The sequence below is a fragment of the Lineus longissimus genome, chromosome 2 (genome assembly GCF_910592395.1).
Source record: "Lineus longissimus chromosome 2, tnLinLong1.2, whole genome shotgun sequence".
Taxonomy (NCBI): domain Eukaryota; kingdom Metazoa; phylum Nemertea; class Pilidiophora; order Heteronemertea; family Lineidae; genus Lineus; species Lineus longissimus.
In genome coordinates, this window is record NC_088309.1 from 27,714,685 (window position 1) to 27,733,061 (window position 18,377).

At 42.2% G+C, this 18,377-nt stretch overlaps 1 protein-coding gene and 1 long non-coding RNA gene across 5 annotated transcripts; both read left to right on the top strand.

Annotated features, from left to right (window-relative positions):
• The first annotated feature begins 302 nt into the window (after positions 1-302).
• Positions 303-11,050, top strand: LOC135483344 (protein-tyrosine sulfotransferase 1-like). Of its 4 annotated transcripts, none has more exons than XM_064764154.1 (4): positions 303-458; positions 4,099-4,955; positions 5,214-5,445; positions 8,544-11,050. In XM_064764154.1, exons 2-4 carry the CDS (start codon positions 4,117-4,119, stop codon positions 8,568-8,570), a joined length of 1,098 nt encoding a protein of 365 aa, XP_064620224.1. In that variant the 5' UTR covers positions 303-458; positions 4,099-4,116; the 3' UTR covers positions 8,571-11,050. The 4 variants fall into 4 exon arrangements, with proteins under 4 accessions (XP_064620224.1, XP_064620226.1, XP_064620225.1 ...); XM_064764156.1 differs by lacking the exon at positions 303-458 and adding an exon at positions 1,617-1,786; XM_064764155.1 differs by lacking the exon at positions 303-458 and adding an exon at positions 3,077-3,203.
• Positions 11,051-14,590: 3,540 nt separating this feature from the next.
• On the top strand, positions 14,591-16,815 carry LOC135483900 (uncharacterized). Its single transcript, XR_010446394.1, has 4 exons — positions 14,591-14,826; positions 15,499-15,610; positions 15,985-16,072; positions 16,376-16,815. It is a non-coding gene; the product is annotated as an uncharacterized LOC135483900 (long non-coding RNA).
• The last annotated feature ends 1,562 nt before the right edge of the window (positions 16,816-18,377 follow it).

Consider the following 18,377-nt stretch of genomic DNA (forward strand, 5'->3'; position numbering starts at 1 on the left):
GGAAGACCGCCCTGGTTGTGCTTCCCCCTCCGGCTGCAAGGGTAACTCCATTGATTTCCCACTGCTCCCCCTCCACTGGTTTTTCCTCCAATATCTAACCCCCCTTCTTAACTCCTATTATCTTCTAATTAATTGTCAGCCCTCTCCCCAATCCCTCTGTCACAATCGAAACCGTCGCCCTTTCCATCACTGTCGTCAGAATGAAATTGCGGTCGTTTCGCCCCCAATCGTTTCGGTCCAAATCAAAGTCGTTTCATCAGTTGCCTGTCATTCCAGATTTTAGAAGAACCCAACATATTTTGTACTGTGGTAATAATCCTTGGCACGAATTTTCCCGTCAAAACGCAAAATTTCTTCCAATTTTACCACGACTGAACCCATGACAAAATCACCCATTCTTCTTTTGTTGGATACTTTTTTATGCAGCTGTGGCGTCAAATGTATTCGTTCCGGTTCATGTAAGTAGAATTTCATCACCCTCCCTGTTTTTAATCGGCGTTCTATTTCTGCTTTTGGTTGAAAGGCCCGTAATTTGGCGTAAACAACAAAATCGAAATGTCAAAAAGAAGCCATCACCCAAACGTAGAAAAGTAGACACATACATGTATATGTAAACTTTTTTTCAGTGACCATGGGCATCTGCCATGCCATCATAATGTGTATTTGTTCAACATGTAAAGTAGTATAGGCTGTAAAGTGTAAGTACTCTGGTCTCTAATAGGTCGTTGCACTTGATTTGGGATGATGTTAACAAAGACGTTGCGTCACATCACGTTACAGTTATGTAAAACAGTCAGAGTGATGTTGTGACGATGACCAACACTTTGTAAACATTATTCCCAATCAAGTGCGTGAATCTATAGTATGGCGGCGATGCTGTATACAAATTCTGGCAAAGACCCGGACTCCTGGTAGGGGTAACTCATGCACTGGTGATTTTGAAATCAAATCGGATAAGTTTGGTTACTGCTTTGATGTAAACATTTCCAGATTGTGAAACTCATTGATGTTTATGGTCAGGTTCAAGGTCAGGCTGACTTTTACAACGTGTTGTGTGTCGATATCCCTCCTTCACCGACATCAGAATGGCTGTCACTACTCTTACTTGGTTGTCCCCCACTTCTGAGGATACATTGTTAGTGTTACAAAAGGCTCACACTGAAAGGCAAGCCCTAATTATTCATGACCAATAAAAACCATAACAACTGTGCCATTTAATTCTTGCTCATAGTCATTCTTGCTCATGTACAAATTTGATAGCGAGACTCAACTGATTTCCGGGTCAACTAGAATATGATGGCATGCCTTGCATATGAGGCATTTTGTAATGGATGTTATCAAACGTGTAGTTATCAAAATTGTATTCGCTTGCAACTGAACCAGAAGCCTGTTCATTCAAGACTTTATCATAAGGCTTTATATTCTTGATTGAATGTGATTTGTATTTTCTGTTTACTTCTCCCTGGTCCAATCGTGTCAGTGGCCTGATCAACAGTTTTCCTGTCGATATAGTTTGGATGTATAGCCGAGCCCCACAACCAATTACCCCACTTTTAACTCCAGGCCGAGCATTATAAAGAGCTCAGAACCTTGACTGAAGAGGAAATTGGTTCACTCAATGCTGTCACCGTTACAAGTACATGTAGCACAGCTGGTGTCTCAGTTCACTGATGCTCGTCGGTGTGTTTGTATTGTCAATGGGTGTTATTCTGCAGATGTCAGTCGTCAGTCCATAGTTTGAGGTAGTTACATTGTGTCAGTCTCAATATTCAGCTTCAAAGACAAGGTCAGTTACATCACATGCTCGTTTCTTTGTTCACTGTTAGTTGGTTATCTGATCTCATTTATGGTATCTTTTCTGTGACTGTGTCAAATATAAGTTGGAGTCTTATGCTTCTCACTGGTATTTTCACGATCAATTTTTGGCAAACTTTCCATATGGTGTCTCAATTCCAGTTGGAAGCAAGGTGTATTAAAATCATGTTTGTACACCAGGCTCTGATTGTTTCCTTCATTCATTTCGAGTCGGAGATGAGTATATTAATCATGTATATCAATGTACACCAAGCTGGGTTCATTTCCTTCGTGAGGTGACAGGATGCATTAGTAATTGCTGCAGTCATAACAGGCATGCTATGAGAAAATAGGAGATCATCATGCTAATCAAACATCGCCAATATCGGATCATCAATGTCATGTTGACCAACCTTTAATGTCAACATGGATTGAAATAAATGGCACTTCTATCTGAGCGTGACTGTGCATCTTTCATTGTTGGAACAACATGTCAACTTTTCTATTTCTGGCAAAATTCTTGTCTGAAAATTTGGAAATGGCATATTGCCTTTTTCAATATCAGTTGGGCATATCCGACCTTTTCAAATTGAGTATTAGGTGATGGTGCAGTGCAAGTGGAGTGGAATGGGTGGCTAGATCAGGATAAACTAATGAAATCAACTTGCTTGAGTCTTGGCTGCATGTCTTACTTGATGTTTTAGATTGTAGCCACACCTAACACTGAACATCTTTGATTTGGATGAGTGATATCCCTTCAGCCCATTCTAGTGCCAACCTCAATGATAAGTCACTAATAAGTGGAACGTTCCCAAAGGGAACATGAATCCCAAATAATGATGATGATGATGATGATAATGGAATGTTCTGTCCTCCTAAAATAACTCTCTAGTGTCGCTAGAAGTTTTAATGTTTCTCTTATTACCGAGCCATCACCCCTTCTCATACATGATTTATGTTGGTAATGGGTGTCGATGGTTAATGAGAGGCATAACTGCCAAATCTTGATTAAGAGATCTCCTCGCCGGTCATTAACAAAGGAAAAGGGTTGACTACCAATGAGCCTAGGAACTGAGCATGTTTACATTTCCAAGCGTGACTTTATTGTGTTCTCTGATCGGCAGTGATCTTCAAGACAAACAGGATCTTGTGTGAAAACCCAATGGCCTACTTCCTTGTTTCAATATCTGGGTAGGATATTAATTGGAAAAGTCGGATGGGTGACATACATTGATTTGATAAACTACTGTATCATACATTGTAATCATATAGGTCTATGTTCCATTTCTATGCAATGCTTTCTGCAGCACAGCACAGTGTTTTAACTTCTTTGTGCTGAGTGAATCGGTTGACATATACAACGGTGAAAATGGCATTTCATATGGTAAATTCAATATGTGGGTCAGCAGGTTTGTGTTGTCTATGTGTGCTCTAGCTACATGTAACTTATTGTAAGGAAATTTTAGGAAATTATCTGTATTTATGACTGCCTTTGGTCTGTAGATGATTGCAGTCTTACCTCAAGGTAACTTGAAAAGCTACTTGAAAAGTAACTACTAATCCCCGGCTGCTTCCAAACTCGTCCAAAGGAACAGGAGTTTGTTGTGAAGGAACGTGACACTCAAGAAATAGGTGATGCCATTCATATGATTTGTGGCATCATAATTTATTCTATCTTTGCATTTCTCACTTTAATCATTTATGATATCGATGGATCAGTTTCATGACTCTTCACTGCCTGTTGTGGAATATGTTGATTTGCTTGGAAGCATCAGTGCACAAACCTCATCAATGCTACATTGTTTTCATGGTTTTATGAGATCAAAATCAGAAAATGTTTCAAGCAGCTCCCCTTGGTTGTTGTTGATGTATTAAGAGCGCTTTGCGATAGTTGTTTTTAAATTGTTCATTCCCAGCAGCTGCAGAGTTATATCAAATGTCCATGTTCACCCCCCCCCCCCCCCCCCCCCAGCCAATGGCAGGTGGTATTCTGACTCCCAGGCCTTCATTGTTTACCAACGACACCTCTACTCCGCAGCTGTAGAGTCGGATGAAATATCCGTCTCTGAGCGATTTAAGACAATCACTGTGCACATGTTAATGTCACATCCAATCTATGTATATTTGATTTGTGTTGGAAACAAGTTCGATTGGTATTAAGTGTGTTACACATGTTGTCTACATAAGCATGCACATAATACTCTGATTGGTATTTTCTTAGCAGATTTTGATTCTGAATAATTTATTTTCATGGCAGTGCCTTAAACCTACTTGTAACACTAACATCTTTTGTTATCTTTTCAGAAAGTGTATGATGTGACCATGGGCCTGTATCGAGGTGATAAGTATCGGTTAATTTCGCTGGTCCTCTTCATCATCCTCCTCTGCTACATGTTACATGACCTATACAGCCCGGGCCCGAAACATGACAATGATGGATACCTCAGCCGAAAGGGAATGGCAACGAATTATGAATCCGGCAAACCAGAACCACTACATTTTGTCAGCTACGAAAAGAATACTCCACTGATATGGATAGGTGGCGTTCCAAGGAGTGGAACGACGCTAGCACGTGCCATGTTAGACTCACATCCCGACATCCGCTGCGGGGAAGAGACACGCGTCATTCCTAGACTTTTATTCATGCATACAAAGATGCAGATGTCACAAATTGAAAAGTCGCGTTTGAATGAAGCGAAGGTCACCGAGGAAGTCTTAGACGCCGCGCTGGGCTCGTATATTTTAAATATTATAGTAAAACATGGAGAAATAGCAAACAGACTGTGTAACAAGGATCCTTTTGCTTTGAAATCAATGGATAAACTCTTACAAATATTTCCAAAATCAAAATTCCTGTTAATGATACGAGACGGTCGTGCTGTCGTCCATTCCATCATTGAGAGGAAAATAACAATATCGGGATTTGATACTAAAACTTACCGTGGTGCTTTAAGGGACTGGAATCGTGCAATAGATTTGATGTATAAAAAGTGTTTAAAGTTGGGAACAACCGTTTGCTTACCAGTGAACTATGAGCATTTAGTACTCCATCCGGAATCACAAATGAAACGGATCTTGGAATTCTTGGACGTACCGTGGAATAGCATAGTGCTTCATCACGAGATGACTATTGGAAAATCAGGAGGAATTTCACTCTCAAAGTAAGTGATCTTTTAACCTACTCATCATGTCAATATTTGATACGGATCCATTATAAAAAAAACAAGAACTTCCTACCAGTGCAACATGTGCGAAAGCATCGTCATTTGAGGATTGAGCTCTGGCAGAGTTTGTCTAATGATTTTTGTATTGCATCACGCGCACTGCCTAACAAGATAGAGTAAATTGGACTGCTTTGAGCAAGATTAAAGTAGATCTAACATAAGATGATCAAAAATTAATCTCATTTCTCTCTGCAGGCGGGAAAGATCAACAGATCAGGTGAACAAGCCAGTCAACACTGAGGCGCTCTACAAATGGGCAAAATTTATGCCGATTGACGTCCAGCGGGATATGGCCACGATTGCACCGATGCTCAAGGTCCTTGGTTACGACCCAAACAGCAATCCACCCAAATATGGACAGCCAGACCAGCAAGTTGCAGAAAATACTCGAGATATTTGGGAGCAAAAAAAGATCAAGGAATTCCAGGTACCAGATGTCGGCGATTCCTCTGTCGATCACAATAGAGCGAATCCTTACTAATGCTTCTGACCCGCTCGCTACCACAACAGTCATGACACGTAAGATGTACTCATTAGATGTGTCGTGTGTTTTCTGCACTGAATTTGGCTCCCAGGTTGCCCTTTAACTTTCAAGAGTTCAACTATCCTACAGGCCTAGCTTGTTTCTTTGGGTAACACTAATTCTTGATAGACCCTCGCCATCCCATGAATATTGGTTCAACTGGGAGCCCTTTTGCTCACAAATCTTCAGTGTCTACACTTCAATTTAAGATTTTACAATGTGTTTTAGCCAGAGTTCCCTCCTGACTGTTGTAGTTCTGCAGTGCACACTGTTCTTTTTCACTGAACAAGTTTGATAGAGATATAGGTTTAGCCTTGTCTGGCTTGATATTGATATAATGCCATATTGACTGATGAAGCTTAAATCTGTCATTCTGTCTAGCTTATAAAGTCTTGTCACACGAGCTGTGAAATGACTGCAACCCACGATAGCTCATAATCATGGTTCTGCTGACGTCATTGAAATGATTGCTAATGTGCACTATCGTCTGTCAACAACGTGAAGAGTCACGAAAGACGTAGGTTTTACCAGAAGACTGAAATCATGGCTAGATGGAATGTCTTTCCAGTTCAGAGCAAGTGGTACTAATTTTGTTTTTGTATTGCGCTTGTCTGGAATGGCTTGGATTACTATACCTTCTTTCGTTGTTTTCTGATTGAGTTTAGACGATAGCTACAAAATGTAGTTCCTTCTTTTGAGAAACATTTTAAAACAACTCCTTGACAGGCTTTCAACACCAATCACACCAACGGCCTCACAATTTGCGCCCTCTGAGTTCCTTTTGCCATAACTGAAGGTAGTCGTGCATTCCTTGTGATAGTCAAGCACGCATCGCCAAGATCAATCAAGTTGTTAATGGCATCATGAGTAACTCGCTCCCCAGGCAAGGTGACAGTAATCACTTCAGTGACACTGCAGCCATTTACTCTGTGGACTTGAATGTATGGATATTGGAAAGGTAAATGATGGTTCAGAGGTAGTCAGGAGATCAGTGGGTTCTGAGGTAAGGTAATGAGAAGACTAGGAGAAGGTGCAGGGCCTAATCTGTCTGAGGAAGGGATGGCATCCTTGTAACATAACGGAGCACCGTGGTAATATTTAGGGAAAGATTTGCTTAAAATGCCCCATTTGAATACTTAGTTTCAAAGATTCATTCAAATTGGGGGGGGGGGGGTGCACCTGCTCCTCTACGCCGGCCCCTGGATCTCCACTGAGAGGGCAGGTTTTGTCTAACCATGCTCAGTCAGCCAACGTACAAAAGTCCAAATCACCTCTGAGCAAGTGACCATGTCCATCAAGCCTCGAGTTGTTAAGATTAGTCGGAAACATCATTCATTTTGTCTGCTGACATGGCAAGCTCAAGAAGTACCTGACAGGGTTGTATTAACTTATTGGCATGCCTTCACCATCACCAATACATGATTTATCAGCTACCACCCGTTTGGATATGCGGGACTAGATATGGGACTGGGAAGCAAGGCTGTCCATGGTTGCTTCTTGTTTCTTAAGTGGAAGATGCTCTTGGACCAATGGAAAGGTGACAGTGGTTTTTATATCGTGGCAAAATCCTGTTTGTTATTTTGATGGTGTCTCGGTAAAGCAAGTCATGGATAAGACCATCATCAGCAGGCTTTAAGTATGGTGCTGCTGACGTCACCAACTGGGTCTTGGAAACCCTGGCCAATGAGAGTGAAATGACCTTTGGGGAGGCTTCTGCACTCAATGGCTTAGTGGAAGCAGTATTGATAAACAGATTATCTGACACACTGGTGGCGGAAACCCATACTAGTTGTTGTAGCCTGCCCTGACTGCTGTTGTGTGTCAGTCTGATGACATGATTTATTGTGTTATTTCTTCCTCATTCCCTCCTGGTGAGGAACTAATGAGCTTGGCATGTTGGCTGTGAGGGATGTTGCCCTTGCGTGTTTGCTTTGACTGTTGGAATTCACTGGCTGTCAGTCGTCTGTGGTCACGTGGTGATTGCGGTCTTTCAGGGTTTGACCAAATTGTCCTTGTTCGGTTTCTTGTTAGGTGTTACTAAGTATCACAAGACATGTCATGGTTGGGGAGTTGGCTGAACAGCTGGCTGACTCAGTAAGTGTCATTGTCTTTTAGTCAGTTTCATTCACAGTGTTGGTTGCTGGTTGCACAGTAAACCCTTGATTTCACAATGTTTCCCCATAACAGCCTTTGTGAGGGGGTCGGGATTGCAGCAATCTTGCTACAACACCTTTCTCTTTTGCAAAAACTAAGAGGTGTTTTGAATACACATAGAACCACATGAGGCTCTGTAATTTGTCTTAATTTAGTGTAGGCTGACACTTTTATTGCTCTCTCGTGAGAATTCATTGCTGGAGCCACAACTCACAGTAATAAGTTGTTGTACACAGAAAAAAACACTGTGTGACCAGGTCTCTTGGGTTAAAAATACAGGAAGAAGATTCAATTTGTGCTATTTATGGTGTCTCCATAATCTCCTAAATTTGATTCAGTGACGAGTAAATTTCGTAAGGCATTCACATGATGAATGAGTAGGAAATTAGCTAACGAGATTAGGGGACTTTATCCTGCTCCTGGGCAAACTACTTCATTGATTAAGTGATCTAGAATAATGCATCATGTAGTTAAAGCAGCTAATGTGAGACAATTGAGTCTCTCTGGATGCCTCTTATGAGTGGAGCACTGAGGGACAGAATAATGTCCTTTTGGGCTTTAGGCTGATTGGCATTAGCCAAGTCACTTAGAATTCAAGTCGGAGATTGTCTCCGGCAATGCTCTGTCAATATCAATCAAAAATTTTTTCTCAGAGGCGAACACATGCACTTTTGTACTCCTAAAATTGATTTTATTTTGAGCTGTCTATAACATGTTTAAAGGACAAGTGTCTCTTGAGACAATGCAGGCCTGGGGCACTATGCAGGGCTGGTATTTTCTCGACATGCTCCTCCTTTTAAGTGTGATAGCCTTGTTTTTCTAAATGTTGCTGATTTGTGTCTTTTCAGGTTGCCTCAAAGACTCCCGCACCATAGACTTGGAATACGCACAAAGGAGCTTGCTAGAGATAGCTCCACGCAACGACTTAAACTGCCATGGTTACTTGTTGTGGAAGCTGGTTGTGATATCATACAAGTATTTTGTAATCTCAAGTACATGTAGCCTTGTATGATGATTGTAAACCCAGCTGATATGATGATTTCAGAAAGCATGCTATGTTAACCTGATGACCATGACCTGGTTATTCTGTACCTCATATCATATAGTATTCTAAATATGATGCTGCTATGTGTATCCTAGTCGAGGCGGGTTAGCAGGAAAGGTACGCTACTCACAAAACTGAATTGCACTTTTGTAATAAATGCCTGAAACCATTTTATATTGTATATTTTGTGTGGGTTGGGTGAGATGCATTTAGGCAGTGGGAAGATGGCAGTGCACAGTGGGTGGGTGAATTTGTCTGAAGTACATTCCCTGCTAGCCTGAGATGTCTTGTGTGATCTTGTGTAGTGTCTGTCCTGAAATTAAACCCATTATGCCAACAGTGTGCAAAAGGTGGAGAGTATGTGGTCCTTGTAGCACAGTAAGCATTCCAGTGCAAGACTCTGTTTGGTGTTACTGTGTGCTTTTTGTTCCAGTGTATGAGTTTGGGACTGTAACATATTTGGGGATGATGATATTATTTTGGCTTGGTGTCTGCAGTGTCTAATATTGCCTGCACAATCAGTGTACACATGTATTGCATTTACAAGTATACTCCAACTGAATACTCTGTATAGGTATCAAGGTTGTATTGGCATGCTACTCTTGGTTAGAGTTAAAGGTTTCAAGCCCTAGAAGAACAACAACGAGCTAGATAATTTATATTACATGTATTTAACTTAATATAATAATAATTATACAGGTAAGTATGATAGCCAGGTCTTGGCCATTTTGTTCAGTTGTCACAGAGCCTGAGGTTTGGGAGCAGATTGGGGGCTCATGTGTATGACAGTGACATCCCTATGTCTATTGTTATGTGTAACTGTGAATGTATTTTATTTAGATTCATAAAACAGAAATTATTTTAGGAGAATATAATTTGTATAGTGTGTTTTAGTATACTGGTACCTTGTACTTATAGTCTATATTATTTATGCCAGTTTACTCAATACAAATTGAGCTGAAAGTCGGAGACCACCCAATTACCCTCAGTTATGTACTTAAGGATACAGTTTGCTTTGGTTGGATCAAATTCTTGGAAGAGATAGCTGGCCTACAATCAAAGAACTGGACAAAGACACTTATAACAAGCTAATTATCCCACCTATTAACAGCCTCTGTAACAGTAGTGACCTTCAAACAAAAAGCAATGAGCACAGTTCACAATTCAAGGTCACAATTTGCACACTATACACATTCAAGGTCACAAATTTGTACACTATGATTTACAATCCAAGGTCACAATTTATGCACATTACACATTCAAGGTCACAATACATGCGCAATACGCAATCCAAGGTCCCAATTCGTGCACTCTATACAATCCAAGGTCCCAATTCCTGCACTCAATACAATCCAAGGTCCCAATTCGTGCACTCTATACAATCCAAGGTCCCAATTCGTGCACTCTATACAATCCAAGGTCCCAATTCGTGCACTCTATACAATCCAAGGTCCCAATTCGTGCACTCAATACAATCCAAAGTCACAAGTCATTCACAATACTCAATCAAATTAAGGTCACAGTACATGCACAATACACCATTCAAGATCTCAATTCATGCAACTGTCTCAATTTTATAGGGATGAAAATCCAGTGCATAACATGTATACTGTGTATACATGATCATCGAGTGCTTCTGCAGTTAGGTTCCCAAGAAGATGGTGTGTTAATGATCAGTTTTGGAATGCTGCGATGTATTTATAATACATTCTTGAACAAATATTTTGAGTCGTCTAAGGGGTTGCTGATGGGCATGACTATCCACATATACAGGGTTTCTCTACCTGTATAGTGGTTCGGGTTGGAGTATCTTATGAATACCTCTCTTGTTCCCTCTATTCAGACAATGAGTTAACTGTAAAGTAGTGATGGACGTCAACAATTCTGAAGTGCCCACCTTTCCCGCTGACATAAACAGTATCTTTGTTGATGTTTATTAAACTGAGTAGTACTAGTAGTAGGCCATACTGTATAAAGTATCAAACCTGTTGCCTGATAGGTAGAATGTCGTCCAGCCTACACTTCCAGCACGATTTGGCAGTCAAGTAATAGAAATGAGATATATAGAAATTGCTCAATTTACTTAACACTGAACTCTTCTACTAAATGTCCCAGAAGTGTTGATGGTCATTAGTCCAAGGATAAAGTCATTGGCTTGCTATATAAAAAGGTATCGTTGGCATCAGTTGTAAAATGACCTTCCGTTCTTTCTGGGACAACCTGTGTGTGAGATGGGCTTTGATGTTTGATGATTTGTTGTTTGTTTGTTTATAAAATGGAGGTCATTTGATGAAATAAATATACTCTATTCTATGACATAAGACTTGGTTATTTTTAAGTTCAGTACATTTTTGATTGCAATGTTATCATTAGGAAATAATCTTTGAATTGCCGAATTAGCCCTCTGAAATGTTTGTTGCCCCTGGTACTCTATCAAGTAAAAGACTTCCCTCTCTTGCCCTAAGCATGTATAAGTCTACTTAAAAACCTTAGCAGGTTGTCGTCTGCTCACGAGATCCTTCAAGGACCGCGCCCCGTTTCCGACCAGATACCTGTTACTATAGACTTAGCCATGTAATTTCAGCTAATTGCTACCATTAGCTCCTCCACCCACTCCGACCATCCCAGCAAGGTCATTACTGACATTAAACATGACATTTGATTTATTTCTGTACATGTTCATTAGCTGTAAATACCATTAACACATGTGTTCCGAGTTTTTTGCTTCTTGCACCTTTTTTTCCAACTCGATAGGCCATTAAGCCAACACTGATGATACTGATAAATACCAATAACCAAAGGCTAGAGACGACTGACATATTCAACCTCGGGTTGGAAATCAACTCTTCAGGTCAATGTATTAGCGTCGAGTGTTTTCACGCCTCCCCAGCTAGTCTTCAGACAGTTGCCATCTTGAATGATCAGGTCTCTGAGCCTTGTTCATCAAAGAGCCGGTGTCAACATCTGCTCCAATCATTGATCGGCGACCTGATGTCAGAGATCGGTATAGAACTGTCAAAGCTCATGTTCTTGCTACAGACTACTGTTTGCCCTCTGGTTCATGCATCATGGCCCTTTAATAAAACCTCCATGTTGGTATCCGTTTTGTTGGCCCAACACTGTTCCCCTGGCGTGGTTAATCAATCAACTTGTTCCTTCGGTTCATTTCTTATCCAATCCAATTTGATCTTGTGTTCTTGAAGGAAAGTTGCACTCTCTCCCAACTTTATCGCCGACGAAATCAATCCATTGATTTTCCGCACAATGAGTCGATGACGAATGGTGAAACCGTTGATATTATCAGAAGTTAATGAGGTGGCGATGACCTGATGTAGTCAGATTGCTGGACCAGATCTTAGTGTGCGATGTTGGAACTTGAGACGACTGGCTTGTGGCTGTTCTGTTACAGAATTCACCATGGCGCAGAATCACAATGTTTTCATTGCTTCCTTGTGCCTGTCACTGATTTGAGGGGTTGAATTTCTGAAATTTAATGCTGATCAATAGTTATCCCTTCATGGATGCTTAGATGAGAAATCAGAAAAGAAGTTTCATACGGATGACTTCTTTAGTGTTTTTAGCATCACAATTTGTATATGTTTGACACTTCTGATTTCTACTGATATGATCTTGTGAGCTCCTGTATACTGAGTGAACCTATCTTTGTAATCCTTGATTTACTCGGTCAGTAAATCATCATTAAAGCAACTAGAGGCAGTGGGATGTCTGCCAGACATCCATATTGATCAGTGCTCCACCCAGATAATGGTCCGCTGGTATTTCATTTCCTCCAAAGAGGAGAAATCACATTCATAGGGCTTAATGGTGGGACTTGGAGATTTATGATGGCCATTGTAAATGCCTTATTACGCTATACCAGTCTCTAGAGGACAATACTGGGCTAAGTTAGAAATGTCCATGATTTAGACAGTAATTCTTCCATGGGTTGGCCTACAGATGGCACCAGTATGACTGATACCATGGCAACCACAAAATAACCTATACTTGTGGTTCGAATTGGCCTTCCAGAAATCTCTATACATGTATTTGTATAAATCCGAAGACGCTATTGATGTTGTGGTCTCCGGATTGTGACCAGTTGAAGACAGTCCCTGGTTACTCTTCCATTGTGACTTCCTCATCTCTCTCATCATGTTGTCAACACGGTGGAGCAGCCAGGACTGATTCGGCCTGGCTGTGACTTCCTCATCTCTCTCACCATGTTGACAACTTGGCAGAGCAGCCAAGACTGATTTGGCCTGGCTGTGACTGTCTCATCTCTCTCACCATAATTATTGTCAACACGGTGGAGCAGCCAGAACTGATTCGGCCTGGCTGTGACTGTCTCATCTCTCTCGCCATATTAACAACTAGACAGTGCGGCGAAGATTGATGTGGCCTGGCTGTGACTGTCTCATCACTCGCATCATGTTGTCAGTACGGTGGAGCAGCCAGGATTGATTCGGCCTGGCTGTGACTTCCTCACCTCTCTCATCATGTTGTCAGCACGGTGGAGCAGCCAGGATTGATTCGGCCTGGCTGTGACTTCCTCACCTCTCTCATCATGTTGTCAGTACGGTGGAGCAGCCAGGATTGATGTGGCCTGGCTGTGACTTCCTCACCTCTCTCATCATGTTGTCAGCACGGTGGAGCAGCCAGGATTGATTCGGCCTGGCTGTGACTTCCTCATCTCTCTCATCATGTTGTCAACACGGTGGAGCAGCCAGGACTGATTCGGCCTGGCTCTGACTGTCTCATCTCTCTCGCCTTATTAACAACTAGGCAGTGCGGCGAAGATTGATGCGGCCTGGCTGTGACTGTCTCATCACACGCATCATGTTGTCAACACGGTGAAGCAGCCAGGACTGATTCGGCCTGGCTGTGACTGCCTCATCTCTCTCACCATGTTGACAACTTGGCAGAGCAGCCAAGACTTTTTTTGCCTGGCTGTGACTGTCTCATCTCTCTCATCATGTTGTCAGCACGATGGAGGAGCCAGGACTGTCAAACAGTTGTGTGAGCTCACTAGAGCTTGCACTTACATAATAGTGTAAAACTAAAATTTATATAATATATATATATGTGTATAAAACCGTCATCGGATGCGCATCCGATATGCCACGAGATCCTTCACCGTCAATTCCCTGACCGTCTTCGGATGCGCATCCGATATGCCACGAGATCCTTCACCGTCAATTCCCTTACCGTCTTCGGATCCGATATGCCACGAGATCCTTCACCGTCAATTCCCTTACCGTCTTCGGATGCGCATCCGATATGCCACGAGATCCTTCACCGTCAATTACCGTCATCGGATGCGCATCCGATATGCCACGAGATCCTTCACCGTCAATTCCCTTACCGTCTTCGGATGCGCATCCGATATGCCACGAGATCCTTCACCGTCAATTCCTTTACCGTCATCGGATGCGCATCCGATATGCCACGAGATCCTTCACCGTCAATTCCTATACCGTCATTGGATGCCACGAGATTTTTTGTTACCTCACCGTCAATTCCTATACCGTCATGGATGCCACGAGCTTTGTTCGCGTTGTAAAGGTTTCGGGGATACGACTAATGCATGCGAGCACCGTCGGCGGAACCCCAGCGCCCGCCCTCTCGATCTATCCGTAAGAACAAGCCACTCTCGTGACCGTCACATTTACGGACTCCGGACCTCCAGACTTTAGAGACCGAGCTTTTCTTTACCTTACAATTACTGTATACTCGGCGCCTCACTTATATGCGTTGTTTTTTTCACATACATTGTTCTCGTGGTTTACGGAAAAGTAGGCCTAAAATGTTATAGTGTCTAAAAACAATATTCAGTTAATGGAATTACACTTTTTTCCATTACTGCTTGCTTGATATTGCCCTAACAACTTTTTCATGAATCAATTTTGAGCATTATGTTTACAACGTAGTTATTATAGCACGAAATATGAGTCTAAAATGCCAAATACTTGCAACTATTATGTTAATCACTGAAATCTTAGTGTACTAATTGCTCGCTATAAGCTAGGTTATTGCGCCCCTAAACCAACGTACTGACAACGCTACCTCCCCGGAACTCAAACTTTAACGTGAGTTAATTGTAATCTTACTCTCTATATACCAAAGTGATTTACCTAGGAATACAGTTGCACTTCACTGAAAACTAATGATGTGTTGATGAGTTCAATGAATCCTTCGATTCCTTTGGTTTTCTTGGCGAACTGACGTCCGACAATCAATGACCCGTTGACGTGTACCTGCAATACGCCATTGCCGTAGTGTGTAAACAGATCTATTTTTGGACGAAACTCAGCCCCTCACAAACTTTGGTCCATTTCGCCAATGATGACACTGATCTAGACTGTACCACAGCACTTTAAGCTGTAGCAGCGCTAAGCAAGAGTCAAGACAAATGTCTGCTGCCAGCCGCTGCTGGACCAACCCCCTCGCCCGCCCCCCCATCATGATATCAGATTCAGAGGCTTGGCTGAGCCCTGTGATTTAGCCAAATTCAATATGATTCTTTTCTACTGTGATGTTAAGGCCCTTATGTGTCATGCAGCGTATTCGGTAGCACCGGTACACAACTTATGTTAAACCGCGACGTCTGCTGCAATTCAAATTGCATATGACGCCAACGGAATTGTGACGACTTGTTTCTCAAATCTTTTGGTGAACAGTGATCACGGGCTGTGGGAATTGCGAAGGGATGGTGTAGAGTATCGCCACAACAATGTTGATATGATCACTCGTCGTTTCAGTGGGCATGACTTGGTACATCCAGTGACCCAGCAAAAAGTAGCCTCGGTACAGCCAGAAGTAGCAACAAATCGCAAAAGGGGATCCTTGTCTGACTGGTGGCTGGACCACATGGTAGGTCACCATCAAATAAGGGAGTGGATCCAGCACAGCTGGATAGAGGGGGCCCTGTTGAGGGCGAAGCCTGAATATGGTGAGGGCTCGCCCTCACAATCACATGAAAGCGCAGTAGGCGCTCACCCACGAAGGGAGGTCTGGGGGTCTCCAGCAGGAAAATTTTGAAACTGAGATGCGCTCAGATGCATTTCCCAAGTGTCTGAGAGACGATGTTTACTCGTTAATTCACTGCAAAGAAATGCATAACGAAAAAGCCACCTAGGTTTTCTTCTTTGAGTTGTGAGGAGAATATTTCAAATCATTTGAGCAGCAGTGTCTAACCTACAACGCGGTCAATGATTTCCACTGAGTTTTTCTTTTCACTGTTTCAGACACTTGTTGGAAAAGGAAGGACCAAAGGTGCCATCGTCGAGGGCCCAGATAGATGAAGAGATTGAAGCCTGGGCTGCACACAATCCTGTTAGTAACAAAAAAAGAAGGAAAAAATGCTGTCCCATTTGTCCATATGCCCAGCGCCAAAACCCATTTATACATCTGGGTAGTGAGGCAAGTGTCTAAGAGACCTGCCTGAGTCTCTCACCGACTGTAGGATTCGAACCAGGGACCTCTTGACCTCTAGTTGAGAATCTGAGCCACTAGTCCATAGTGTGTTGTGTAGATTCACGCTGGTCTTGCTCTTCGATCTTGTCACGTCACATCCTTGTCCCTTGCTCTGCCACAATCATGTACTGTATTGAATTGAATTCTATTTTCTGTCTTCAGAAAATCTAGGAAGAAGTCGCCACCCACTGATGATCTCATCCAAGTTTACCAAAGACTCCAAAGCAGTGTAGGAGAGGAATGGTGGCCTGTTCGAACAGGCATGGACTGAATCGCCAGCTCTCATCTCCCTAGTCACTCCGATGGCCACGTGTCGCTCCTCGATCAACAGCGATTTCAATGAATGATGCGTTGATGTGGGCAAAAAGTGAATCCTTTCTCGCCTTTGAACTCTGGTGTTCGTCGTATCAATCCATTTTGATTGTCGAGCAACTTGTGGGCACACCTCAACTTGTTAGTGGGAAGTAATTTGCAATAGAGTGACTTACTTTTATTGCTATATTTTATTGTATTTTTTCACTTCACATCATTGTTATTTTGAAAAATCCTGCCAAAATTCTGTTGACTGTTTGTTGTCGACAATAGTCTATGTTTCATGAATAACAAGGCTGTGTTCTGTACATTGTATTCCGTCTTTAGTCTCCTGTCTTTGCATCTGTTTTCATTATTTTGTTGCCTTAAAAGAGGGCAACGTTAAGTCGGTGAATTGGTTTGGATGGAGATGACCCTTAAGAAAAAAATCTCAGATTCACCATGGTAAAATCGGAGTTGACCATGCTCACCATGGTGAATGCAGCGTTCACCATGGTGAATTCAAAGTTTACCATGCTCACCATGAATGTAGAATTTACCATGCTCACCATGGTAAAATATTTCACCGTCCCAATTCACTATGGTGAAGTGCTGTCAGATTGCCATGGCGAAATTGAGACACATTATTTTATCCTTAGGGTAGGCCCCCTACACCAACACCTAACACTTTCTCAACCCCAATACTTGACCTGACCCAATGTATGTCTGCCCTTATCAGCCCAGAAACTCCCCAACCCAAGCAAAATCATGAAGCCCATCGCACTATTGTCCATCTTCTGTCATGGTACAGGCAACGGCAATTGCGATTGGTGAAATCCCAATATCTTTCTGTCTGCATGGTCTGTGGGATGTGGAAACAATCAACCTCTGCCAGCTGCTTATCTATTCAGATTGTGAAGGCCTTGACACAACATAAAAACTCTGTCGCGAAACAACTACCCTCTGCCAGCTGGTTATCTGGTCAGGTTGGGAAGACCTTGACACAACCTAAAAATTACACTAAGGTCACCGCTAATGAACTTTGGAGACGACAGGGCAGCCTACGTAACAACCAACCTCTTCCAGCTGGATATCTGGTCAGGTTGGGAAGACATTGACACAACCTTCAAAGGGTCCTTTAGCTGTACAAGACAACATTACACTGTGATACAAGACAACTGATTTGGTTGTACCGTGGTAATCATCTCACAAGGACGGAAATGGAACAACCAACATCTGCCAGCTGGTTATCTGGTCAGGTTGGGAAGTCATTGACACAACTTCAAATGGTCATTTAGCTGTACAAGACAACTGATTTGGTTGTACCGTGGTAATCATCTCACAAGGACGGACAATGGAACAACCAACCTCTGCCAGCTGGTTATCTGATCTCACGAGACTGGCAGTACACATTATCTACCCGACAACTCTTTAAGTACAACTTGAGTACTACTTGGGACCACAGTCATCTTAAACGTGCCACCAAAATGACGTCAATATCTACATAAAAATACTTTACTTGATCAATTTGTCTACAGTGTAATTTTGGAAAGAAGCCCTCAAATTCGTTGTCAGTCCTCGTTTGATTTTTAGCCGCAGCACTAGCAGCCAATAGCTGGTCTCAAATCATCCACAACAATCAACAGAACATTGGGTTTCTGGGAATGTGCGATACCTGAAACAAATGCCAACACAACCGAGATGAAAGTGGATACAGAATTGTGACAAAGATACTGATGATAACATCACACATGCCAATGGAGTATTTAATTGTGCTGGCTCCTCAATTAGAAATTACTCGAAGAGAAATTTGTCCAAGAGACATCTCCAATAATCATATGGGCAGTCTCATCAGTCAGTCGGTCCTAAAGAC

Excerpts from the sequence above, each read along its gene's own strand:
- LOC135483344 (XM_064764153.1), top strand. Across the intron at positions 4,956-5,213 it reads GGAGGAATTTCACTCTCAAA|GCGGGAAAGATCAACAGATC; the intron begins GTAAGTGATCTT and ends TTCTCTCTGCAG. Across the intron at positions 5,446-8,543 it reads AAAAGATCAAGGAATTCCAG|GTTGCCTCAAAGACTCCCGC; the intron begins GTACCAGATGTC and ends GTGTCTTTTCAG.